The sequence below is a fragment of the Seriola aureovittata genome, chromosome 8 (assembly GCF_021018895.1).
Source record: "Seriola aureovittata isolate HTS-2021-v1 ecotype China chromosome 8, ASM2101889v1, whole genome shotgun sequence".
In the NCBI taxonomy this organism is placed as follows: Eukaryota; Metazoa; Chordata; class Actinopteri; order Carangiformes; family Carangidae; genus Seriola; species Seriola aureovittata.
In genome coordinates this window covers 5858495-5886259 of record NC_079371.1, presented here as the reverse complement: position 1 = coordinate 5886259, position 27765 = coordinate 5858495, and the positions used below count along the sequence as shown (strand labels likewise).

General features: G+C 39.2%; 1 protein-coding gene and 1 long non-coding RNA gene across 2 annotated transcripts; one reads left to right on the top strand and one right to left on the bottom strand.

Annotated features, from left to right (window-relative positions):
- The first annotated feature begins 1272 nt into the window (after positions 1-1272).
- On the top strand, positions 1273-21760 carry LOC130173878 (uncharacterized). Its single transcript, XR_008828514.1, has 5 exons — positions 1273-1376; positions 6799-6958; positions 14529-14623; positions 14775-14921; positions 21637-21760. It is a non-coding gene; the product is annotated as an uncharacterized LOC130173878 (long non-coding RNA).
- Positions 17812-27379, bottom strand: slc26a2 (solute carrier family 26 member 2). Its single transcript, XM_056383417.1, has 5 exons — positions 27277-27379; positions 25040-25661; positions 24472-24762; positions 23330-23778; positions 17812-22016 (listed from the first exon to the last, which is right to left on the bottom strand). Exons 2-5 carry the CDS (start codon positions 25649-25651, stop codon positions 21182-21184), a joined length of 2187 nt encoding a protein of 728 aa, XP_056239392.1. The 5' UTR covers positions 25652-25661; positions 27277-27379; the 3' UTR covers positions 17812-21181.
- Positions 27380-27765: the final 386 nt, after the last annotated feature.

Here is a 27765-nt window from a genome sequence, read left to right as displayed (position 1 = left end):
TCAGACTCATATCACAGCCATCTCTGCTAAACTGAACCATGGGAAGAAAAATAATTTAATACTCCATATTAGACATTATTATTTGACTGCAATGCAATAGCATGTTCCTCAGCGCAACAGTTTGAGATGTTCTGCTAACTCTTACACGCATAACGAAGCTGTATGAAGTTACTACAATACAAACCCAATTTCCCTGCTTCATGAGTGGGTCCAAATCGGATCCGGGCCGGATGAGCTGATCAGTGTGAGGTTATTTTGGCCTGGCGTGACAGCTTCAAAAGGCTTTTTGAGGGACACGTGCAGTGACTGAGGTCAGTGTCAGAATACGTCTCTACGACATGAATGAAACTGAAAGTAACGTCCTTTGTGCAGATTGAAACGTGAGGAGTACTTGCACCAAGCAGCAGGCACATTCAAAATTTCTCCAGGAATTTTTCTAGTTGACATTATTGTTCTTTCATACATAATTTTGAGACTCAGCACGCAGTCGTCCCCTAAACCACAGTGGAAAAGTTTGCTTTGTCGCGTGTTTTTGGTTTCTTATGGTTCATATTTTCTAATTACAAACAACCCGGGGCTTGTAAACACAAGTAACGTGGCCTGTTAAAGTAGCTTGTTTATTGTGTGGAGTTTTGGTTACCTGACAACTTGCCAGGTTCGAGGTTTTGGCATTGGTGGGGAGTCCAAACAATTCCTGTTTCCCATCTCTGGGTCTTTTGACTTAAGCTACTTTTTCTGTGGTGTTCACATGAATTAACAGTATCAGCTCAGGATCTTCAAGCCATCAGATGTCAGTATCTGAACAATTTCAACCCCAGCATCTTGGGTTATTCTCTGCACTGCACTTAGGAAGTTAAAACATTAGATGCAATTTGAGTTGAAAGTAAAATTTCAGATGGAAAATTGTATCACAACTGAGTGAACACCGGTGTTCAAGTTGTGTATTCTCAGTTTTGGCAGATATCCCTTGAGGGGAAAACTCAAACTGAGAGCACAGCGAACTCTTAAACTGTCTTAATAAGGTGAAGCTACTTTCACTTGTGACCATTCAGCAGGCTTATTTAATATAAATGTCCCTTACTGTGAAAGAAGATGTAAACCAAGCAGCTAGACAGACATGTCAACATGTACGCATTTTACGTTGCAGGTACGCATTTTCGCATAATTCAACCGTACACATGCAGTACTCAGGTTTAACAGCACGGGGCAGCAGCGTCCAGTATGCTGCGCAAGAGAAGAAGAAGAGTTCGACCAACCATAGCGCCGCGTTCACTCCCCCAAACTTCAAGCGGGGAAAACTGACAAATTTCATCACACTGACGAGCCACAGCAACAGTAACAGGTGTTACAGCTCCTGCCTTAACTCCTCTCTACAGGTAAACGTGCTGGGGTGGATGTGGAAAGTTGACATAGTGAATTGACTTAATTTAACGTAGACCTGCCAAACCTGTTAAGCTAGTTAACGCTGATAACGTTAGCCTAACGCTACGTAATTTGCAAGCTAGCAACCAGACATTTAAATTTGCGAAGTAACGTTAAGCTCTACTGTCCGTGTGTCGCACATTGTTAACGTGACTTTTACATAGTACTATGTCGGAGAAATAACGTCACCTAGAAAGATGATATATTGGTGAGAAGAGAAATGATCGGGTGCAAAGCGAAGTGGTGTGGAAACGTGCGAAAATATTTCGCCAAGGTTGGCAGGTCTGGGTAGATCCTGTTGAAAGAGGCATATTTCTGTTGGAGAGTGTTAACTATAAATTGTAAGAGAGCATCCTCTTGCATTCTGACCTGCAGGGAGTCTGCCAAAAAGAAAACTGAAAAACATGATTAAAAAATGAGTCAGGATTTGGTCCTTAGAATTTTTTTTTTTCTACTCTAGACCTGTGCTTTTGATTTTTCAAATCCCTCCTGGCAGATTGATAACTGGTTGGATTTGTTTGTGTGTAGTTTCTGCTCATTTAATTAGCTGTTGATAAAAATCCAAACATATTGGCAGTAATTTACCATATGAATGGTGCTGATCTTACCTGCATAAATGAAAGTTAGAAATAAGCCTCCACCTTGGTGGCGGCTGTGGAGACGTGAGGATGAACTGATTAGAATTTGGTGGTCAAAGGTCAAGGTGACTGTGACCTCACAAAATATGTGAACGCAAAATCTCAGGAACGCCTGGAGGGAATTTCTTCATATTTGGGACAAACATTCAGCTGGACTCAAAGATGAACTGATTAGATTTTGGTGGTCAAAGGACAAAGTCACAAAACATGTTTCTGGCCATAACTGAAGAATTCACACGCTAATAAACTGCAACTGGATTGGTTGGTGGAGGCATACCACCGCAAGGCAGTAGTTGTAGTTCCTTTTCCTTTAGTTAACCCCTTCTGTATCTGCCATTTCATAGCGTGGTATGGGGTATTTTTTAAGTGAGTGTGTGTGCTTGTGTGTCCCCCTTTGTGTGTAGACAGAAAGATGAGCAGCATGTCGGCAAAAAAGAGATTGAAGTCAACTCATCAGCTCCTCTGTTTCTCCTGTCTTCTCCCATGCTGAGAAGCAGCAGTAGGAGCTCAGGTGTGACGTGCGGGGCATTGATCAAACACACACAGGCACACACACTCCTGGACAGAATGTCAGCTTATGAAGTGTTGGTCACACTGATGAAAAAAAGGCAAGAGGCACATATATACTGAGTCTGTGTAGTGTTAAACCCACACCTTAAACAGCAAATATACAGAGATTTAGTTAAGGTGCATGACTCACTGCCTCCACTGGTGCATGACACTGACAGCTACATGCTGGTTGGAGGATTATTAGATGAGATCAGACTTCAGTTCATATGTCAGTCCAGCATTTGAAAAGGATGGGAGTTTTGACTGTTGGACTTAGAGTGATGACAGTCTGACAGATCCTGTTAAAGGGTTATTTACAGACAAGATTTGGGTCTGAGTTAAAATTTGGATTAAGTGAAGTGTGGTGTAATTCTGGGGTCAGACCGGCCTGATATTCAGACCGCATTTTATTTAATTTCACTTCTGTAACTTTGTGATGTCGTAGCAAAGCAGTCATCGTCCTCAGCCAGGCCCCCTACATGGCCCACCTGTACTGACCATCCGACCTTGCAGGATTTGGTTTACCTGAAATCCACTATATTTTGATTCGATCACTCAGAAAACAGTCAGCCAATTGCTTGTTATTGCTAAAGCTAATAAAACACAGGAAAAGTGTAAAATATGGGACCTAATGTAAAGTAGCGAGGTATGTTGGAAGATGACGTCCCCATTCTTCATCCTGCCCTCTAAGTTATGATTGGCCCACTGCTTTTCCAACCAGTGGAAACAGCCGTCAGTGGACAGGACACCAGACCTCTTTGAATCACAAATCTGAGATGTGGGTGGCGATTCAGAGATCTGACTACACAACAATTATGTCTTTCCAGAGGATCATTGCGTCAGATAAGGGGATTATTTTCCTGTCGTGACATGTCAGATGTAGAACCTCGACCAATATTAGTTTACAGTCTGTCAAGACCTGCTTGACATGCAGAGTTGATTGGGTAGAGAGGCCAGAGGCAGCTGTTTGAGATCAGGACTGTTAAGAGGCCATGTGGTCACAGAACACATCAAAGAAGCTGTCAAACAAGGCAACAGAATGCACTAATCACTATTACGCAATATATAGGATAATGATAACTGACATGCATAATGTGCATTTTTGTTCCAGATGCTGTATGTCTTTTGAATTGTGCCATGTTTGGGCTGATATCATGTCTGATTCTGGCAGTGGGTTTTCTAAACATAATAATCCGTGTGAGCTGTGTTTACCAATGAGCTGCACTCATCATACCCAGCCCAGGAGGTTTTTCAGCCAAGTTCATCTGTAGTGACATAAACAGCAGTACAACGCCTGAACACACCCTGCGTAGACACCTGTGAACTGACACTGCTGCTGAGCTGCCAATGTCCTGCTCTCTCTAGACATGGTTTTACGTCTTTTCTGTTCTTACAACAGCAGCCGCACTGCTCTTCAGGCGATACTGAATCTGATTTTGACAGAGTTCATAGCCCAAAACATTACTATGCCAGATACCTCTGTACTCTGCGATCATTTTGTGCGTATTTCTGCACATATCCTGGAAGCTTTCGGATATGGACCAAACGCAGCAGTACCACCGGAAACCGTGAGGGGGCAGTGTCGAGCAGTGTAGCCCACAGTTCAAGCTAGACCAGCAAAACACAACGAAGAAGAAAACTGGTAAATGGCTTTTTGAGGAAAGATTGTACGAGTAAATATGATGTTACCTTGCCGGGGCACAGGGACAGACAACTACTACAGAACAGCTGGACAGAGATCAGACAGGAACTGGATGTGAACTGGCAACCTCTAGTGGATGCATTGTTTACGTCCATCCCAACGTAAAGGACTCGTGGGAGTATGTGGTCGGTGAGGGTTATAATGTTTATGTGCACATCTGTTTTCATACATAAAAGAAGCATAAATGAGCCTTAAATAGACGATTTGGGTTGAACTTACATGAGTGAAGCATGAACTGTAATGTGGTCAGTGTAGACTTCTTTTAAAATAATAGAAATCTTTTTGTTATCTGAGTTTACATGATCCGGACTTGCAGATAGAATTGTGATGTATCAGCATTTTTCTAAGCCCCTCATTCCCAGTTTTTCAAAATTGAATAGATTATATAGATATTTTATTTTTTATTGTGTCCTCTGAACTTCTTTGTTCAGTGAAATGAAAAGTATTTCTTTTGGTTTCAGAAGAGGTTATGCGCAGTTGAAGATCACAGTCACTTTGCAGCGTTTCTTGACACCACTCTGTCGTGCATATGTGTGTGTCAGATGATATCACATCTACTCATGGTATATGTAATTTACTGCTTTCATCTTGACTTCCCCTGATGGTGAATAATGGGGAGTCCCGGTGGCATATAGCTTGACAGGTAGAATAATGGGACATCCCACTGGGATGTCTTGGTAAATGGGTTCCTGTTGATGTTCCAGGTAATTGCGAGTGCAGCTGTCATTGTTTTCATCCTGACAGTCGGATGTCTTGTCACTCCTGTTGACAGGAGAAAACATTGCTGCCTCTCTTCTTGCAGAGGAATGTGCTGCACTAGGTTTGTGTGCCTGATTGTTGGTGTGTGTCCAAAAGTTGTGTTTTAGTGTCCATCTTTATATTTGTGTGTTCATTTGTGTTTGTAAGGGAGTTTGGATATCATTGGGTAATTTAGTGCTTAAAAATAAAATAGCATACCTGGCTGCTGCTTTATACTTGTGCTACTTCTGACATTACTTGTGTTTTTATGTACGTGTGTGTGTGTGTTTGTGGAGACTTAGCTTATGAAGAAAACATATAATTTGAGAAGTAAAATGAGGCTCTAGGTGTTATGCATCTATCTTTATCTTGAGTGCAGAATATGTAATGATGATGCACAATACTTTCACATGTTTGAAGAAAAAAACCCAATCACTGCATCATATATGCATGGAATACTGAATACTGATACAATACTGAAATGTTATATAGGGGAACTGAATATAAATTAGCTAATCTTACTCAAGCTGTGGAAAGCAGCATGAGATAAATAGTCTAATCTTTTTCCAAATGCTGCCAGCAAGACCTGGACAACAACATTAATGTTTAATTCTGGCGCAGTCTCAAAAGACTCCTGAAAAAAGCACAAAATCTGAAATGTAAATTATGTGTTTTTAACGCATGGAAAAAAGAAAATCTTAGATAAAAAAAAAAAAATATGGATTTGATCTTGGTTGAAAAAGACACAAGATGATTTAAAAATAACTTCACTTTTATCAAGCATCTGGACTCCATGATTTATATATGAAACCCAATAACTCAGAGTTGATTTAAAGCCACCCCACCCCCATCCTCCAACCTCTGCTGCTTTACCTTTCCCCTGTGCAATTTCAATGCCAAACTACTGCTCTTCGCCACATAATTATTTCCTGCCTGGGAATGATTTTCTTTCACTTTCTTTCACTCTGTTCACAGAATATGTTATTTGATCGTGAGGCGTCATGTTTTTTTCAAGATGTTCTTTTACTTTAGGCTAAATTGGCTGAAAGATGTTAAATGCACAACTGCCATACATTCAATATAAACATAAACTGTGCAATTTGTCTTGGACATTTATGGCTATTTCCATAGATTTTACAAGATAAACAATTCTCAGAGATTCTTTGTGCATAAATGTGTTTTCATCAAAAGTTATTACTCTTTAGAGCTGCCCAGTCTCCCACTGTCGGCCCTAGCCTCTGTTAGTGGCCCTGCAGTAATTAAATGTGCTTGAGAGTATGGTTTAATAAAGATAGGTCCTGAGAGAAATAAAGCTCCATATAAGTGATTTGCTTGGTTTCAATAATCCCAGTGATATTTGGTGTGACATGATGATGTGCGATGTGTCAGGAAATGATCTCTGCATTGTCCTCACAAGGTGTTTGTGTGTGATTCAGATAATTAAACTGACACAACAATTATCTTATTAATAGTTTTGTTCAAGTCCTACTTAATTAATCATACAAATTCACGTCTTATTTCTTTTGATCCGTGTGGGAACATAATCCTGTCAGAGATCATTTTGCCAGTGAAAGAACTGGATTTTTAGAATAAAGTGGCCTTTTTTGATGTAATGTGTTGTTGCAGAAATTAAAAGAGAATGATGAGACATGATGGTCAAAATGACAAACATAGTCTGTTTTATAGAGTGAGTATTAAAGCCGGTACATTTGAGGGTAAACATACTTGGATTCTTTTGATTTCCATTAGGATTGTTTTGGAGGGTGAACAACAGAGAGGCCAGGTTGAAAGAATCTGAAGTGGACCTGGGGTAAAAACAACGCTGCGGCTCTATTGAAGAGGCTGACTCACTCTGAAACAGACTGACAGCCAGTGATTGCCACTATTTGCAGAATACATCTCATCACTGGTAAGTACTTAATTTACTCCCTCTTGCAGATTCTAGATTGGTGTGCTGGGTCATGTCTGCTTTCATGAAAGTTCCCCAGAGTGACTCATAATAGTTGTTGTGTTTACTGAATGAATGAATACAGGTATCTGGTTAATTTTATTATAATTTAGACATCTATGTAGGTCGGATTAAATTTAGATTTTGTCTTTTCTCTTGCATCCTTGTGGCGCTGCTCAAACACGCCTGCATAAATTAATGCTTGCAGCAATAGGGCAACTGGAGCATGTAGTACTTGCTTTTGCCCTTTTGAAAGTTATTGTCAAGAAAAATAATTACTGAAACTGAAACTATTGGTTTAAAAAAAAAAAAAACTTTGAAGAATGACATTTCAGCTGTTTGAAATCCATTCATTAAACAGCAATCTTTAATGTCATGTGAACACATAACATTAGAGGGCTTCACTGGGAACACAGTATGTCATTAATTATGTTTAATGAACCTCATACCATCTCTTTGTCAACTGTGCGGCTGGTGGAGTGGATGGAGTCTCAGTCTAAACTCTCTGATGCCCTCAAGTTTTCACTCAGTAGTGATTTATCTGAACCAACTGAGCCTTTATTTCTTTACTCTGTAAAGCTCACTGATGTTTTACAGTCGTGATTCAGCTCTGGGGAGATCTTGTCACCCTCTTAAGTTCTGTTTCAATAGTCTGAGAACCCAAGTGGGCTCCTGTGAGATCGCCCTTTCAACGGCTGAGAAAATGAGCAATCATGTACATTCAAGGACTACAAATACCCAGAATACCTCCTGTCCAGAATGTGGAACGAAATACCAAGAGGTATAAAACTGTCAACGGCCTTAATTTCATGTTTAATAAATTATTCATGACAGTGACTTAACTGTAAAACTAATTTTAATCAACATTTATTAATCTCAGTCACTGTGGAGAGTTCAGTCTGACAGCAGAGGGAACTCCAGAGGTGATGTGACTGCATATAAAGTGAGCAGAAAGATAATGTTGAGTTGCTTGGTGCAGTGCAAATTCAGGTGCATGTTTGTACGAGTTGAAAATGCTGTATGGTACAGTTTTACATGACGCCAAGTGCCTTGATAAATTGGAAAAGAAAACTATGTTAAAGGACTACAGAAAAGTTTGCGAAAAGTGGCATCCACTTATTCAAAAACATTGGTAACAGGTAAAAACACAAAAAATCACATTTCAGGTGTTGTAGAACTGTGATTAACAAAAATGGCCTCCTCAGACTGGATCATACAGTTTAAGGATACTAAGGGAGGAATCGATTGATAGCATGAATACTCCATTTGTCTAGACCAGTGGTCCCCAAACTAAGGCCCGCGGGCCGGATGCGGGCCGGATACGGCCCGCCCCCACATTTGGCCCGGCCCCCTGAACTATTATTATTTATTTCATTAATAGTGTTATTATTTATTTCCTGACATTTTTTTCTGTGAAGAACCCGGAAAGGGTTATTTGGTTATGTGTGGCTTTCTGGAAAACAATAAATTTTTACGTTTAGGCACCCCTGCGATTGTCACACTTTTTCTGTTACAAACTGAACCCGGCCCCCCATCAGAGAAGGGAAAAGTTATGTGGCCCTCACAGGAAAAAGTTTGGGGACCCCTGGTCTAGACAGATGAGTGTTTTAACATCCCAAGTGGAAAGGCTCAATTTGGTGCTGTGCTTGAGAGATTATTTAAAGTTATGCTCCTGGGCAGAAGGGTCTTTAACTCACCAACTGCTCAAGTCATTTGTGACAATGGCCGAACAAAACGCTTCATAAAATCTCATGCTCCTGATGAACAGGTCCCACAGCTGCTCTTTGTCATAAAAATGTTCAGTTTTCTTTTTTTTATTCTTGCAGAATCAGCTCTGTCAGGTTTTATGTTGAATTTATTTTTAAATTTAACAGGTGTCATACATCAGCTCTAACATAACGATAGCCGGCAGTCATTGGTTGACACTTCCAAATAGGAGTAAAAAATACAGCAAGACACTTAGTCACCCTCCAGGCGTCCGCCATAACTGAAAATCTGCCCAAACTGAAGGAACTTCCACAACTTTGACCTGAAAATATGTGATTTGCTCAAAAGTTGGGAACCGTGCCGCTCCCCAACCTAATTTTCCTTTTTTGATATGAAATGCAGTCTCGTATAAATACACTTTCCTGCCGAGCTGAAAAAGCACAAGGCCCAAGGCACGGGAGAGACAGAGAGACACTTAAATAAAGAGTCAGTTCACTTAGCTGCTGGTAAAATATGAAGGGACTTGATGCTTTAACTTGACTGTCCTCTTCCATTTACTGCTTTTCTCATTCTTATGACTTTGCTCTCTGAATTATTATTTGTTTTCAATCAAAACGTCTTTTCAGTAGTGCAGTTTAGGAATAGCAGAAGCAGCAGTTTTAATGTAAGTGTAAGAAATGAAACCATTTGTGAAAACATTGATTTCTGTTGCTGGCAAATTTAGCAAATACATGTCCATAAATTGGGCGGATTATAAATTGAAACTCCTGACTGCCTTCAGCTCGTGCTTTTACACATTCACGCTTGGTCACAGATGGAAAACACACCATTATGTATTTTTATATTTGAACAGAGTTTTTGTGTTTAATAAAACAGCTCACCATTCCTCTTCATCCCTTTTCATCACTACTGGTTCTCAAGCTGCTCAGGCTCGAACACTCCCCCTTTCTTCTGTATCATTGCCTTGTTTGTAGTTTTTTTCATCAAGCCACAAACACACTTTCACAGCAGTGATTCACTTTCTGTCTTCACCTAAAGTGAAGAGGAGGTAATGAGAGGAGCTGTCTCGAGGAGGTTGTTTTCACCCATGTTCGTCTGTTTGTTTATTTTTCAGCAGGATTATGGAAAAAGAACTAAACCAGTTTGCATAAACGTTTGTGGAGGGATGGGACATGGGCCAGAGACAAACCCATTACAATTTGGTGCTTAGGTGCAAAGGGACAGATCCAGGAATTTCCACTTTCCTTGATATTGCGAGATTTTTCAACATTTGCGTCAGTTTCTCAGGAAATAATGTTTGTATCTTCTGTATCTGAACCTAAATCTCTGTTTTGAGAGTGTCCTGGCCAAAACAACAACTCAGTTTTGCTATGGTGATATGTATGTCTCGAACTACGTCTGCCCTTCAATTGTGATGATTTAGAATATTATAATTTATTGTTGTTACCTGTGGGTGGTTGGTGTTTGACATTCAGCACTTCAACAAGTGCCCAGCCTGAAATGTCAGTGCATATTATGTTTTTATGCATGTTGTAATGGGCAGACATTTTAGTTGTTTAATTGTAATTTCTGTTTTGGTTATGTTGGCTGTTCTACTGACCTGAGAGCAGCATTATTGGTGCTTGTGGAGAAGTAGGTAGAATATATTCATAAATCCAGAGGGATGAATTGTTCTCTGAGCTGGTGAGCATCTTCATCTTTCATTCAGTTTCTTTCTTCCTACGTGTCTGTGTGTGTTTCTCTCTCTTTCTGACAGTTTCCCCTGCTCAAAGATCGCTGCAGATCAACACACTCTTTTATCAGAGATGAGCCGGGAAAAGCTCAGATGCCTTTTTAAATTGTGCATTGAAATTGCAGTTGACTCAATCTGTCAGAGTGGGTAGTCACCTAGCAGGGGTTTCTTCCAAAGCTGCTATTAATAACAATAAAATATCTATTAAGCTGCTGGGTAGATCTCAGGCAGGAAAATTAAATAAAAAAAACATCATCTTTATATTACAGTACTACAACTTCGACAAAAGACAGAAGTAGAGAAGAAACAGACACATTAAGTGTCAGCTGTAATTAAAGTAAATGTCGTGCTGCAGATTCCATTAGCATCGATAATCTCATTAAGGTTAAACCATCAAAACACAGAGGGCATAATGGAATCCATCATAAAAACTCCCTAACACAAAGCTTTTTCTCTTGGAAATGAAAACAGGGATTCAATAAAGAACAGGCTGAATTTGGAAAAAGAGGAGATTTGAGTTCTTCTGTGTCTCGCATCACCCATCTCTTTGATTGGTGGAGAGCGCTCGGGCATTTATGAGGAGTCTTTGTTCATTAAACAGACATTAGTGCTGGATGCCAGTGAACCTCGTGAGGAGATGAAGACATTGTTTTGTCCAAGTGCGCACCGCCCGTGTAGTTGAACAGGCAGAGCATGGATGGACTACAACAGCTACACTGCATTAAGCATTTTGATATTAATAAATAATTTCCATGTATGTTCTGAGACATAAGTGTAATACATATAAGCTACCATCCTTCTTTCCTTTTTTCTTCTAAGTTTTGATAAAGTTTCTGTCTCTTTTGATCGATGCTGTTGTTGACTTAAACTTGCAGCCTACATATACGAAGCTAATCAGCTATAGCTATATGGCCCCTGCAAACATTTTCTATGCTCCTTATGCTGATAATAGATTAATATTGATCTCTTAGTTTTATTGACAGACTGATCTTTAATCAAGAAATTAAGTACTGATGAATAAAATAAGTGACATCATAGCCTCCTCTGTCCGTCCATCATTGCAGTGATAGAAGTGATTTCACCTCAGCGGCGACTGTAAACTCCCTGAGTTTCTGGCAAAAGCAGAAGGTGGAGGGAGTAACGGGTGGATCGAGCTGACCTTGATCGTGATTTGAATTTATTGATCTGAATAAAATAAATAGATATTTAAGAGGACTATGTGTAGCCTCGAAGACCGCAGTGACAATAAAGCTGTGGAACACGCAGTGGTGTTTGATGCTTCACTCCCAGAAGAACAAATGTGGGCGTCACTATCACGTACTTTCATGACTTTGTTTTTTAAAATAGGGCCAAATTAGTCACATCTCCATGGATACCTGCAGAGGTGTTATTTTAATGAACTAACACATCACGTTCTCTGGCTGCTGATCCTGAAGTGATTGGAGTTGAGCGCTCTTAGTCTTACTGTCTCTCGACGTCATCCCACAGGCATCTACAGAGAGTCGAGCCAGCTCACGCTGCCCTTCTGACAGTCATTCTGTGGCTGATATGTGGTCACAGCCTCTGGTGGTCCACTGATACCATGTGTGATCCCTAGCTGATTCAATGATCCATTAATTTTCAGTCAGTGGATGAAGCAGAGTGTTTGGCATCGTGGTGGGTAGCTCAGAGGGGTCATCATGCATGAAAAAGTAAGTGTGTGTGTTTTGCTACCCTTGACCTCCTCCACACCATCTGTCCCTTCCAGCTCCCTGTTGGCCACTTTAGTGAGTCCAGTCATGGCTCAGAATTAATATAGTGCAGAATGTACACTTCTTGGTTTATTGTGTTAATTGGTCAGAGATTGTTTTTACTAACGATGGCTCACAGCATAAGTAGTGGTCAAGTTTTGTCTGCACTTCAAGAGATCAGAGGGATGTTCAGGCACAGACACAGTCAGTCATTTATTATTTTGTGGTTGTACCATCACTCAGTAGTGTGGGGAAATTAAATACTGAAAAAAATGTAACAGTTAAGTGAGGAATATTGCATTTTAGGTTAGATTATGGTCAGTATCATAAATTATTGATTAAAAAAAGTCCTTCCACTCCCCTCCACCTTTTTCATTGCTGCAATACTGTGGTAATGGCCCTCTTATTTTTTATTTTGCTTGGAGCTTTTGAGAGTGACCACAGCAAAAAGAAAGTTTTTTGAGTCCGAAACTTGTTCATCACTATAACTTATTAATTATACATCATACTGAGTTGAGGTATTCACATAAAAGAAATGGCAGAGTGCTACCTAATGAATAAAAATCAGGGCAAAAAGGCATCCAATTTGGGATTCAATATGTGTGTATGTACAAGAATGATAGGAATAATCAAAAATGTCAAAATGTCATTATGGAGGATTATATGGTCAGTATAGAGGCAGATGACTTTGCAACATTGTGATGTCATTGACAGCGGTGCCCTGAGTTGTTGGTAGCCATATAATATATATATATATAAAAACATCTCTCAAACTACTGAGCAGATTAATCAAACCAGCAGGTGCATTTGACTAAAGCAAATTAGTGCAGGTTGTTTTAGTTTGACAGTGTTTGCCCACTCTTCATCTTTTCATGTTTGTCACATGTTTGTCACATTTGTCAAATCTCCACTTCTGAGATTTTTGCCACCACCCCAGTACAATGGAGGTGAATGGCATTGTGTTTGCAGAGCTCACAGCGCTGAGCTGCCACTTCAGAAACATCCAACATTAATGTGTCTTTGCAGAAACAGTGTTGTCGTTACTCTGGATAATTCAGAAACCTTCCTGTGAGCACTGGAAGTACTTTTTTACCGAAGAAGCAGTCTCTGTGAAAACAGTGCAGTCTGGATTAAAGGGACCGTTTCTGACCGGGCATGAGACTATGAGCTGCATAAACAAAATTTTATTTACCTCCGGTGTACTCAGGTGGCTGAAACTGCATTTATTATTTTTTTATATATATATATATATATATATATATATATATATATATATAGCAAAGTTTTAAAAGCACCTCTGTGACCGACGGCTTTTCTTATACTGTCTGACATCAATTGTTATATGAGAACATCTAAACTGCAATTTCCATTATTTTCCCCTTTTGATTTCACCCGAGCAATGTTATTATTTTTGTATCAGAAAACTATGTGTACAACTCAAACTTCATCTGCTATCATGCTGTTAGTGATGTAAAGTAAATTATATGAAAAAGAGTGGTTTATCTACCTTTTCATTTATCATTATTTCACTGAACGCAGCTCCTTCTTAGACCTTCCTGTCTAGAGATATAGACATTGTAGATATGTCAGCTGAGAAAAAAAAATTTGATGTGAGTAAGAAAGAAATTCGAGCTGATGTGAGAAAGTGGTGATAAAACTGCTTTTGACAGCAAACATAAAACGTCTGTTGGCTTCCTCTGTCAAAACCTCAGTGAAATATAGAAATGTCCCTTCACAGAACATTGGGATTTTGACAACTTTAAACAATATTCTTCTGGATGACAAGGGCTTTATCCATGAGCTTTTCTGTCCTGCGTCCTCCCTCCCTCTCCGTCTGTCTGTCTTTGTCTTTGGAAAAGCAAACAAAGAAATGGGGGCACTATGAAGTCATGGCATTTATGAGACAGACGTTTTCGTCCACATTGCAAAATAACAAATATTAAATAGAAAGACAGAGAGAGCAGGGACACATGCTGCTGTCCTGTAGTTGTTTAGACACCTGCTTCAATTCAATTCAATGAAAATAAGAAAAATAGAAGAATAGGACAAAGTTTGGATCACCTTAGAATAATTTCAGCATCACCTCTAAAGCAGGAAAGACTCGTACTCATCTCTGTTTTCAGTGAAGCTGAAGTTTTTTTCCATCCTCGATTAAGAAAGTGATCTTGGGAATTGTCGATAATAGAAAATATGCAGACTGGAAGTGAGATGGACTGTAAATGTGCTCCATTCATCCGTTACGGGGGTTTTTACATCACATACCAATCAACACAGGTGCCATTCCCCAGTAAATGTAATTTGTGAGAGGCAACAAGCCGTGAAAGAGACTGTAATCACCTTTGCTTTCCTCACCTCTCTGCAGACAACCAGGTCTCCTCACCTCTCAGTCTGTCCTCTTACCTGATTAAGTTTGCCGGCTGCATGCGCATAGAGGACAGTCAGCTGGAGTTCAGAGAGGTGACTCCACAAGTTCTGCAGTTTTCCTGAATAAAACATAATTTATTGAGTACTTCATTTCATCCCAAGAACCATAAATCATCTCCAAATAAATTGATCTCCCTCTATTGATGTCTGGTCTTAAATAAAACTTGATTTGTTCTGTTTTCAGTATCAACCCCTTTGGACAAGGATGGGACTTGAACTGAACTGAACGGAACTGAACTGAACTGAACTGGACCTGAGCTTGGAAACAAAGCAGGACTGACTGATATGGTTTTCCTGAATTCTGCACTGCATTTTACAGTCTCTGTCCCTGGTAAGTCCAATTTTATTTTTGAACTACACCATATTTTACATTTTCTGTTGAAACCAATTGTAGCAAGGGGTTGTACAAGTTGGTTTAAAATATGTTTAAATAATATAAATAAATATATTGTAAAATAAATTGTATAAATACATATGTAATACTATAATATGTATAAATAAATTGTAACAAGGGATCAGAGCTAAAGGCAGTTTAAAGGTATAAAGGCTGTCTCAAATAGAAGTAACTCAGTTACTTTATTCTCCCCCACATTCCCCAAGCTTTATTCTTTCTTCTTCAGTTTCCTGGTTAATGCTGCCACCTGGTGGTAAAATAAAGTCACTGCCTTGAACTGCATAGAATATTCCAACACCAACCTAAACCAATGAGATTATATACACATACAGTCATGTTATATGGAAAGAAAGAAATTAAATCTTTTCTGAAATATTTATTAATGTTATATTTATTATATAATTTTGTTTCCTTTCAACACTTTTGTTAAATCATGTTGCTGATTTGAAAAGTGCATTTAAAGTTGCTGTATTACATTTGCTTACTTTGTTATTAGCAGAGAATTTCAAACCTTCCTTTCTGACTTTGGAGATCTCACTACTGAAGCAGCTCTTCATGATACAATAAAAATCTATTGATCATGTGGACAGTTGGAAACACATTAACACTCAGCACACATAAGATAACGAGCACTAAACTGAGCATCTGTCATTTCTGCAAGATGTCCTAAACACTCAGTATTTAATTGTGTGTGTAAGTGCCGAAGCCAAGGGGAAAGTGCATGGAAGGGAGAAAGAAGATGAGAGCAGGAGATAGAGACAGAGACAGAGCCGACTTCTAATCACTAAACTCTCACCTCCTCCACACGTTGACAAAAAGCCACACTGGCCATTGATTAAAGCATCAGAGAACAGACAGGACATCTAAGGATCCTCATTCATCCCCAAACGCTCATCAATATTTTGTATTTTCTTTCGCCAGGCAGGGAGCACTGTCGTCTGGGCAAAGTGACAGAGTCAAAGAAAGAATAAAAGGGTAAAATGTACAGTTTAAATGAGTTTTGAAATTATTGCAGAAGAAGAAGTAAAGTTGTAGTATTACTACTTTAGCCAATGTGATCAGTCACTTTTTGCACACTTAAGTGATTATTCCGTTGGAGTATTGGGCAAAAAATGTTATTTTTTATCCATTTACATTTAAATTTATTGACTCGTAAGTAAAATGTGTGAAGTGTGAAAATGAGTAAAGTGCGAGGGGTCTGAATTCACCACTGAAGCCGCTGTAATGCACATCAGAGTTTCTCCTTTGCCTCGTGATGCAAGTGGTGCGGTTTCAGAAGCTTTTCCTTTGTGATGAGAACCTAATTCAGGTGACATATTCAATACTTCAATACATAAAGTAAATTATCATTTTTTAAGTTCGTCTTTGCTCTACTGTAGTGCAAGTGCATTAGCTCAGAGTTAAATTCAAATAAAAGTGTGAGTATATTTTTTAAACTCCACTCTTTCCTTGCTATGTGACACAGGAAGGGTATTTTAAGCATCTTGTTCACCTTGAAGCTAAAGTTGAAAGCTTAAAGTGAGTTACTTGAAGACATAGAAACGAGCTGCAAATTGCACTGGTGTGGCTTCACCCAATGATGTCTGATTTGGTTTGTTGGCTGGAAGGTCCGTCTCTATAGGAGCTCCCATCATTGTTAAATAAACTGCAGTGTGTTAAAATGACACGTCAGTCTATTATCATCAGGGAAAGGAGCTATAAGAAGAGGAGGGGGAACGGTATAAAAAGGACAGTTTAAATAAATCCCTCTGGATATTGCAGTTCTCAGGAGTAAGTTCATGTCATTAGAGCCAGAACAGACAGTTGACATTGGTATCGTTGCTCCTCAGGATAGAGCAGTCTTGGTTATTTTATCTTGATAATGTCTTGTTTGGAATTTCAGAGACCCAGAATCAACTATCGACCGAATCCTCAAGGATTCTCAATCACCTTGAAACCTGTGTTGACTTTTATCTGGAATCTGTGATTCTATTGCTCTTTGTAATTTGTCATCCAGGTAGTTTTAATGAGAAGCAAGGAGAGTACGGCGCGCTCTAAATTAAGTCTGTAGGTTTATTATAGCTCATGTAAGGAGGTTAGTCAGGGCGCTGTGTTTCAGGGAAGACAACCTGCTGATGCTTACACAGGTGCATAACATTAATGTTTGTAGTTTTCCCTTTGAAATATCTAATATTATGTAATTCTAATCATTTTATATCAGTGTATGTACTAAATCCACCAATATATGAAGTAATGAATAGCGCTGAATGATATGCAAAGAAAATCATATTGCGATTAATTTGGCAGATATTGCAATTTAAATATGAGACGTGGTTTCACAGTGGTAATTTTTGAATTTTATTTTCACTGAAAAACATATAAAAATGATGATGTCATTTTTACTGGGTCTTGTACAAAACAAGCATTTTCTCTTACTGATGATTTGTAGGCTGGAGCATTTCTGTAGCACCACAATGCTTCATTGTTTTGAATATAAAGTGCTTGTATATAGAAAACTAATAAAATAAAAGACAATGATAAATGATCAAATAATCAAACAACCCCAAAACAGGGTGAGTGTGGACTTTCGAATATATATTCCAATTTATTAATGCGGAACTGAGGTACAGGTTATGGATTCAATAGTGTAATAAGGTAAACAAAGGTTATTTAATAAAGATTTTCTCAATATTAGGAAAAATAAAAGAGGAAGATAAGCAGCTTTAACACAGAAGAGGTCAAGAGTAAATGAATAGTTGAGGCAGTGTTTCTGTTTGCTGAGCCCACAGTGTTTAATAAGGACTATTTGATGAAGTCCTTCCCTGAGGAAAGAGACACTGACATAATCTATGTCAAAGTGTTTTATTAATTCAAAAGCAATGACACAAGTCATTAAGTCCTGTGTCTTCCTTTATAGCAAAATACAATATTATAATATATTCCAAACTGATGCTGAACCTTAGAAAACAAAACATAATATGGAAAATTTTCAATCCTTCACTCTACACTTCTACTAAAGGGATATTTAGAAGAACTACATGATGAACTTTAGGAACTAATATACAGTGTTTTTAAATGCTCTTTACAATCTTATTCCTAAAGCAGCCATGAAAAAAAAGAATCATATCTTGCAAACCCCAAACAGTTTTTAGTTTGTCTAGAAGTCTTAAAAATACATCATTGCCAACTGCTGTGTAATAACCAAACAGCCCTGAACATTTCTTGTATATTAACAAACACATCTGAATAAAGCAAACACACAGTCTCATTAGGTTGATCAAATGAGTCAATTAAAGAAAACATCTCAGATGCCCCCTCATATCACAGTTGTCTTTTAATTTAAATCATAAATACAAAACAAAGAAACATCCAAGCTGCACTAGTTTGTTCAGTAGTACATAATATAAGCCACTATTTTACTTGTATTGATTAAACCTAGCAACTGATTTATTTTGATTGGGAAACAGCCAAGAGGAGATGGGTCAGAAAAGTATCAGAGCACTAAAATGCCACAGTTTGAGATGACTACAGGAGATGATGAAATGAGGAAACAATGAGAACATCTTATCAAAACATGAACGTGACATATTGTAGTAGGATGGGCTGTGGCAGTTTCCCTGAGCTCCGGTTCAGTGAGTCTATTCAGCCGGATTGTAAAGGCAGTTGTTTAAAAAGGGCGGGGTTTAAGGGTTGTAAAACAAAAGAATATAAAGACGTGCAAGTTCTAACATTTCTGTTCCACACAACAACATTCCTGCACAAAAGTTTGTAGGTGTTCTGTAAATACACATAGCTGCATGTGTAGACCTGGTGCTTTTGGACTAACAATGGGGCTTTGATACTCACCCACAGAATCAAAATATACAGTAGCTGTTCAAGCAAGAATACCTGGATATACCATGTACAGAAATACGTTTTTACTGTGTGCTGTTTACATTTTCTTTAGTAAACGCTCTAAATTCTAAATGTAAAAAATATATCTGAACAGTGAAGAAAAAAACACTAACATATATTGCATATCTTTTAATATATGTAAATATATTACAATATAATATTTTTAATTATAGGGTATAAGAAAGTGAACCTTGGAGAAAATTGTACAGCCGCAGTGTCATAAACATATATAGATATGACATAAGTAAAGAAAAACAGACCTGAATCTGGATTAAACTTTTACATTCAGTTTAGCTTCAGGATAAAAAGCAGATGAAAGTTACTGTAACCCCAAAACTTCATGTAGACAGCTTTTGTGCAGTTACATCTTTGGTAAATAAAAATAAACTGCTATATACTGCAGAAGGCTACACATTTTTTTATTTCACTCCTGAATGTAACATGTCACTACTTTATAAAATAACTGAATTAATATCAACTTTGTAACTTTTTACAAGTGCTATGTAAATAATGTTAGTAGGTAGTTTAATGCACTAAGTTTGGTTTAAGAAACAAGTAAAGCTACAAATACAAATCCAGACAACACAGTAGTATCGTCTGAGTTCATCTCCAACATGCATCAGTTTCCCTTCTTTCTGTTTTCATAAAAGGCTTTAGTGAGGACTGTGTGTAACAAATCTGGATTGCTCTTGCCTTAGATGACCTGATTCAGTCCTCTGTGGCAGTAACTGTCCTGCAGAGGTCCATCTCTAGAACGACCTGCTGTTTTTTCAGGCGTACACTGACTGTCGAGAACATCCTGTCCTTTCCGCTGTAATGTTTGGAACATTGTTTAACTAATTTTGCAGTCACACCTTTAGCTCTTGCACATTGTCATGTATCCAACCCTGACCTTTCTGGCAGGAATGGACCCAATTATTTAAATAAAACTTCACTTTAGAGGTATGTTTGGCAAATCAAAGGTGCAATCATGTTATAGACTAGCTTGTTAGTTTGATTTGACATTCTCTTCCACACAAAGAAAATGATCACGAGGTCTGACAAGCACAACTCAAGATTAAGTTCAACAGAACAAACTCAAAAAGGCTGTTTTTGTTTTGCCTTAAATCTCACACCGCGTTCATTACAGAAGTTTTTCAAACTCTGACCCCATTCATCACCCGGCTGACAACTGTGTATTTACCAAGCTACAATAACACAGGCTAAAGCTACGTCAGTAATGGTGTCACCCTCAGCAAACATGGAACAAACGTAAAGCAGTAGATCAAAGTGACACAATCAGTCCTGGCCCACAGGGTTATTTATGATATAACAGATAAATCTTTTGGTAATAAGATTGTGGATCAGGAACTAATTGCGCTCTGGAAGAAAAAGAAAACACTTAGGTTTTACAGTTACAACAGTAGAAAGGTGACTGGCATTTATATGTGAAATGACCTGGTATGAAAACATTTGTACAGTATAGGCACTGAATAGGCATCTGTCAAGAAACTGCAGTTTTAAATATATGAAGGCTGCAAAATGCAAAGTAACAGAAATGTGTTTGTCTGTCTCCCATCGCTGATAATTTATTGCTTAAAAGCTTTGTAAACATGACCAAGGCTTTCTCACTGGAAAAAACCCAAACTTTTCCCTTCATTATTGCTCCTATGAGAGAAAACTGCATTATAGGTACATTCATGTTCAGGTACAGTCTGGCTAATTCTTATAAAATAAATATTTTAAAGATAATATGGAATTTTTCACCTGTGATTACTGCGATAGAAAGATTGCATATATTGATTTTAACAGCAAGACCTTTCAAATGATTAATCATGACGCTTCAAACTAAACTGAATCTTAAATGAATTCCCCTCAAAGCACACACCCCACCCTACAGCACATATTATTATGTGAACTCCACAATTTAGGACTGCATGAAAGAATATTTAATTTCAGTAAACTATAGTCCTTAACTAGATAAATTTGTTGCCTCTCTGCGTGTGAATATTGTAGGAACATTAATAGTGGAATAAAAAATTTTCATTATTCCTAATCAAGATGGCTCTAAATAACCCTGTGTATGGTGTATTTCTGGATGACTGTGCAAAAAATTTCTATAAGGAGGACTTTAATCTTTTAGCGTTTAACATGGTGAAGCAGTATTAAATAAAGAATTGTCTACTGAAGTTCTTCCTTTGTGTAACTGTCCTGCATCTCTTCTTTGTAACTGCTGCTACCACTGTAGCATTATAAGGCACATAGGCAACAATGAATTTTGTCATCATGTGAGTTGTACACTGCATATATGTAAACATAGATATTTGGACAGATAGATTATCTCCTTAGCATTTGGTGTCACAGTCTCCATTAGGAGCAGAGAGGCTTTGGACGTAGCGGACGGCGTCTGCGATGGTAAAGAATACAATGCTGTTCTCCCCTCCATCACCTCCTTTTGTGTCGGGGTAGTATCCCCCTCTTTCCAGAGTGTCCAGTAGTGAGGTATTACACTGGGCCAGGACAACCTTGACCCCAAGTTCTCCATAATCTTTGCGGACTTCTTTCAGAGCATTCACTCCAGCGGTATCTAGAAACAAGATGGCACTGCAGTCTATCACTATGCTGTGCAAGCTACGAGATTTCTCGTCAAGCATCAAGTTTACAGTCGCAGTAGCTTCAACATCCTCATCTTCACAGGCATTCTTCCCCTCTGACTTCATATTTGGATCTTTTGCAACCTCTTTCTGCTGTTTGCTCTTCTTCTTCTTGAACTTTAAGTGTCGTGTTTTCTCCTTCACAGGGTCGAGCCCTACGCGCTTGTAGAGGGATCTTTTGAACAAGCTCTGGTTGGCGTAATAGATCGGAGCCTCGTATCTGAAAACAGCCACTCCTGGATGCGTCTGAAGGCCGCGGTAAGATGACAGGTCCTCGTAATGCTCCTTGGTTGCAGCCCGGCCCAGCTCCAGGACCTGGACTTGCTGGGTTCGGCCTAGTACGCAGAAGGCTGACACCAAAACCCCCACGAGGAGACCCAGCTCCGTGTTGACCAGCGACGAGGTCAGCATGGTGATCAGCCAGATGGAGGTATCGCCCCGATTGGCACGCCACATGCGGGGAATGTCGGTGAACTTTCGTAGAGCACCACGGAGGTTGACCACGATGATGACGGCAAGTACACACCTGGGCAGAAGAAGGAAAGGGCAAAGGTTAAGAGAGTCACTTTAGTTGTGTTCAAGGAATAAAGCAATCAGTGCCCTGATGAGTGTAGGCTGTTTTAAGTTGCTTAAAAAACTTGAGTCCTCATTTCATACAGATTTTTAAATTTTCTGGTGTGTAACTGAGACTTTAATCGTTTGCCATTCAGTTTTTTTATCTTAGATTTTTTGAAAGCATAAAGACTGAGGGGCAAAGGTCGAGACAGAATCAGCTGAAGAGACCCACAGGCTATACAAATAAAGAGAGAGGGACTAGGGGTGGGGGTGGGGGGGTAGTAAAAGTGAAGAACAAAGAAAAAACTATCTGTCCTCAGCAGATGTATGACATTATTGATGAAGACATTCCATATGATCAGTGAAGCAGTGAGCGTCTGTAGATGTGTACGTGGGTGTCACACCAGCATAGAAACAAATCATTACCAATCGTCAGCCTCAGTCACAATAAACAGACAGTGATCAATGCTCACCCAAGACTCGACACATTTCCCAGTGTGTGTGTGTGAAATCCCATTCATCTTTAAAAATGGCAATTAACTCATTTGTTTTATTAATTTCTGTTTCTGCTCTTTCCTCCTCGTTATCCCATAATCATGTCTTGTAATATTAGAATAGGAATTAAAGCTTTTTTCAGTGATGTGTATCTTTGCTGAAGTGTTGTTGCCTTAAGATATTTGAACAGGCAGCCGCTGCAGAGAGAGAACCAGCAGAGTCAGCATTAACCCTGAACTATAACCACAGGTTATCAGTGTTTGTTTAAGTTTACCCTTGAAAAAAAAAGAGAAAAAGATAGGAACTGCAAGCAAATGTTTAAGTACTCCTATAAATTAGAACAAATTCCTAGTAATTCCTAGTACAAACAGGAACATTGGAATATATGAAACTTATTTGAACTCATCTGAAGCAGAAAAAAAAAAAATGTTTTCTAATTTGATAAAGCTCAACCCCCAAATTATATATTATATTATATATATCTTTTTTTTTTTTTTAAACTTTATCAACGTGGACACACAAATTGATGTTAGCTCCAAAACTTTGACTGGGTCTCAGTTGCATGTTGCTGGTGATGGATGTTTCACAGGTCTAAGAAATGCAGGGTTTATTTTTTCTCAGACTAGACAGACAGGACTGTTAAATGTGCAACTGTAACATTAACAAGTAAAAATGTTAATGATAAGAACATGCATGATGTCATTCAGGCAATCAGAATTAATTACCTACTGATTAGAAAATTAGGAAGACCCTTAAATTGATTACTTGTTAAGATTTTGGTATGCTTACTTCTGAAGGGAATAGAAGAGCGGTGCGATAACTAGAAGCACCAGCAGCAGGATGAGGGCGCTGACCAGCCCTGACACTTGAGTTTGGCACCCTGTTGACTCCTTGACGAGGGTCTTTGTCAGAGCAGCACTGGTGGAGAAGCAGCGGAAAAACGATGGCAGGATGTTGCAGAAGCCGATGGCGTACATCTCCTGGTTGGCGTCCACTGTGTAGCCGTGCTTCTTGGCGAACATTTCTGACAGTGACACGGTGATGGCGAATCCCACGATGGCGATGGAGAAGGCGTCAACAGCCACGTTGGGAATCAGAGACCATAAGGGCAACTGGGGAGGGAGGAAGCCTGTGGGGATGTCGCCGGCCACACTGGACCCATACTCTGTGTTGAAGTGGCCAAAGTGAGAAGCCAGTGTCGCAATTATCACCACAAAGAGTTCAAAAGGAATTGGGGCCTGAAAGGAAAAGAAGAAAAATCAGCACACAAGACAAAACATTTATGATCACAGTAGTGGACCCAAGAGTGGTAATTCTCATTATACACATAATACAGAATTGTCAGACATTATAGAAATCAAGAGCCATTTTGTTAATCTAACATCCTTACAGTTAGCAGAATAAAATAAAATAAAGTTTGGCCCTGATGTTGGTGGAAAAGGCAATTGTTTAATAAATTGAAAAGGTTTTTCTAGTATATGGTGGCATTTTTAGGACATCTCGAACTCGGGTCGTCAGGCTTAGCTCAACACCCCACAGCTTTGTTTGTGCTTTGTCAGTTTTACCTGCACTTTTGCCTCAACCTCAACTCTATGCTCAACTATGCTTTGACCTGCTACCATTAGCATGCCAACATTAGCGATACAGCCAGCACAGGTCAATCAATAGTTGGCGATTTACTTAACTACAGTATTACAGGGGTCAAAAATAGACCATAAAATAATGGAGAAAATGGTAAACTTACTATGACCAACTATACACAGTACAATACATATATATTTTGCAACAGAACAGGTCCCTGACCTTTATGCTTTTTGTGATTGGTTGCTTGTAATTTTGGTGACTAAAAAAAGGCAGTATTTACAGATGATTGAAGCTGTATTTATATTTTTAACACTACTAAAATAAACTAATCTGCAGTTTGTCTTTACCTTTAGCTTGGCTTTGAAGCGATCATTGAGCTCCTTGGTAGGTATCAGTACAAGCAAACACACCAAACTGGTCACCAGGTCACAAATGTTTGTGTTCCCCAGGTTGGTGAGGAGGCTGTACCAGGTCTTGAATAGAGTGAACCAACCCTGGGGCCTGGGGATCTTCAGACCCAGAAGGTACTTGAACTGGGAAGTGAGGATGGTCAGGGAGGCTCCTGTAGCGAAGCCACTGAGAAGGGAGTCAGAGAGGTAGACGGAGACGAAGCCTACCTGGAAAATGCCCATGAGCACCTGAGAGAAAGTTAAGCAGGAGTAAATAAGCAGGTTCTAAATTATGGAGGAAGTAAATCTAAGTCAACAATTTATCAAACTATAACGTAATACATACATTTACACTTGAGATATTTGTTATTTCTTAGTTTACCACTGTCACGAACTGTAACTGAGCTGCCTTGATACCATACACTGATAACAGATTTGTCCATGGAGAACAACAGAAGCATTTACTCACATTAGCATGTGATCATTTCAGTTTGTCAAGGCCATAAACCCGCCCCTGCTCACTTACCTGGTAAACCCCAGCGGTAAAGGTAACTGTGGCTCCCACTGTGATCGCATAGCAGCTTCTGTCACATCCCACCTCAACGCTGCCATTCCCCGGGCCAGCCAGCAGGATGGCACTGTTGTTACTACTGGTGATGCTGCTCTCTGTTAGGTATCCTGCCAAAGCCAACTCCCTGTCCACAACCTGGCCCACAAGCAGACAGAGCACCCCAAAAATCCCCACTGAGATGTGTCTGGAAGTGCCTAAGAGGGCGTAGATGATGGAGGAGAAGAAAGAAGTGTAGAGACCATATATAGGGTCCTGACTGGCCAATAAGGAGTAAGCTATAGACTGTGGGACCAAAAGGATTCCAACAATTAGTCCTGACATGGCATCGCCCAGAATCCAGTCCCTGAGCTTGTAGCGTGGCAGCCATTTCAGAATTGGGAAAAAGCCCAGTATCTTGGATTTAGCCTTCTTTGGGGTGCACGAGCAGTGTTTCTTCAACCGACGCAACGCAGCGGTTCGACAGGATTTTCCCTTCTCTTTCTCCACTCTTTCCAGAATGAGAGGCTGCTGCTGGTCACTCTCTGCTCCATCTTCTGCTGCTGTACAGCAGTCACTGCCATGAGTCATGATCGAGCCCCTGTTGTGGAAAATAGTTTTGTTTATGTAAGTTGTCAAACCAAAATTATCTCAAACAACGACTTATTGCTGCGTGCCCAATATATGGCACTTTAACAAAAAATGATATCTATGTATATTCTGGGGGAGTAAGGATTCTGAAACTGAGACTGCAGTTTGGTTATCCCTCCCTAAAATGAACAAAACAGAAAAAATTAATTATGAACCAAACTGTGGTTTGAAACCACCACATTTTTTGCCTTTGTTATGATAGTGAAGTGGTGAGAGAGACAGGAAAATGAGGGGAGAGAGAGATAGGATTGATATGCAACAAAGAGCCTGGGCCAGATTTGAACCGGGCCTCTGCAGCAAAGACTCAGTCTGGTACTCGCTCTACCAGGTGATCTACTGGGGCGATCCCAACTCATTAGTTCTTATGCATATTGTAAAATGTTCCCCTGGCTATCGTAATGACCACGAACAACACTTGAGAAGCAGTGTGGAGAGAGGTGGAGGGTGAGGGTGAAGCGCTATCAAATGTCGGGTCAGTTCCTGTGGGCCTGACTGCATATTTCTGACATTTTGCTGAGGCCAAGAAATATTTCTTCCTCTTTGTGCTATGTCACACTACAGATAGGACACTTCTTCTAATTCATACAGTTCAGCTTACACATTTAGTGGCCCTTAGACAGAAAGGGCCACTACTGATTATTACCAGTGCTGATATCTACCAAACTGTGTTATGTACATTAATCCCAGTGTGTAGCTTTGATCATCTATGATCATTATATAACAGGCTTGAGCTACTTAGTGACTGGATATTTACTTATAGTGAATTTATTATAGACTACCTTTAATTTTAATTGATCATGCTGTGTGGTATTTTTAATGAACTTGCATTTGGTCATTTTAGGAAGTCAAACATCTATAGAAGTGTAGGTTAAAGCTGGGCTCATGGATGAATTGGAAATCAATTGCTTATATAATGTAAGTTGCAAACAAAACTTTCACCTTTCAACCCAACTGATCATAGCTAAGAAGACGTCTCTTATCGTGCAAAAATTGCCAAAAATGCTTATTGTGATCCCTACTAACAATATGTGTGGCGTGTAATAGCGATTTAATAGTCTCTTTATATCACCATGATACTCCTACAAAGGATTCCGCCGACTTATTTATAGTATTTGAGGCTTTCTCAAAATTATAACGTTAATAGGATTACAGTAACGTTAACTTGCTCCGTTTTCCATGAGGAGGCATGTGTAGTGGCGTTAATGAGATTATTGCTCATGTCTACGGGCTGTTTAAATGCTGCCAGTCAATACTGGGAAGCAGAGTAGCGTCACTTTGTGAACTGAGGAAACATATAAAAAATTAAACTACGACACTGCTAAATTGTAATATTCACAATAGCTTTTAAATGACATTAATTTCATTAACGTGTCCAGTTTGAGGAGCTGGGTCAGGCCAGAAGCTGCCAACGCTAACTTAGCGTGGAGATGAATGAGCACCATTGTAAACAAGTTGTCAACGTGGACACCGGTTGAAACTTTAGCTAAACTTAAGTATTGTAACGTGACAGTTTGCTGCTGCTTGTACGGGAACAAAACAGTGTTTTAAATTTGCTTGTTACTCACCTGAACTCGAATCAGTCACTTTTACGAAGTTAATCTGAGGTTGTGTTCATACTGTCGACTTTCACTCTGCCTGAAATTCATTTTACACTAGTTGGTAGATCCGTGCGTAATGACGTTTCATGGAGCGCGTGGGCAACGTCACATGACCTGCCGAGCCAAAGATAGTCTATGTCTGGAGAGGAATCACTTCGTAGGAAAAACTAAGACACCACGTAATAATAATAAAACAATGTATCAATTAAGGAAAATAATAATGCAGAATTTATGACAAATTAAGTTACTTGGTGTGAGTTTTATAGTGAAATAACAAGGAGGTAATTTATACTCTAACATCCAGGCACAAACTTTCCAGAACACACAGTCTCTTCATAAACATTTTTGAGAGTTTATTTAAATTCCTAAGCAGTGTCAGATATCGCAACTTTTCCATTTTCGTGGTTGATTGACTCAAAGCCTAAAACAAAGTAATACTTGTGGAAAACTGGAGAA

What these genes read in the sequence shown, in the direction of transcription:
- slc26a2 (XM_056383417.1), bottom strand. Translation starts at nt 25,651, where the DNA reads ATGACTCATGGCAGTGACTGCTGTACAGCAGCAGAAGATGGAGCAGAG. An exon ending in TTACCGCTGGGGTTTACCAG is followed by an intron (nt 24,763 to 25,039) that starts GTAAGTGAGCAG and finishes ACTTTCTCTCAG; the next exon opens with GTGCTCATGGGCATTTTCCA. An exon ending in GCTTCAAAGCCAAGCTAAAG is followed by an intron (nt 23,779 to 24,471) that starts GTAAAGACAAAC and finishes TTTTCCTTTCAG; the next exon opens with GCCCCAATTCCTTTTGAACT.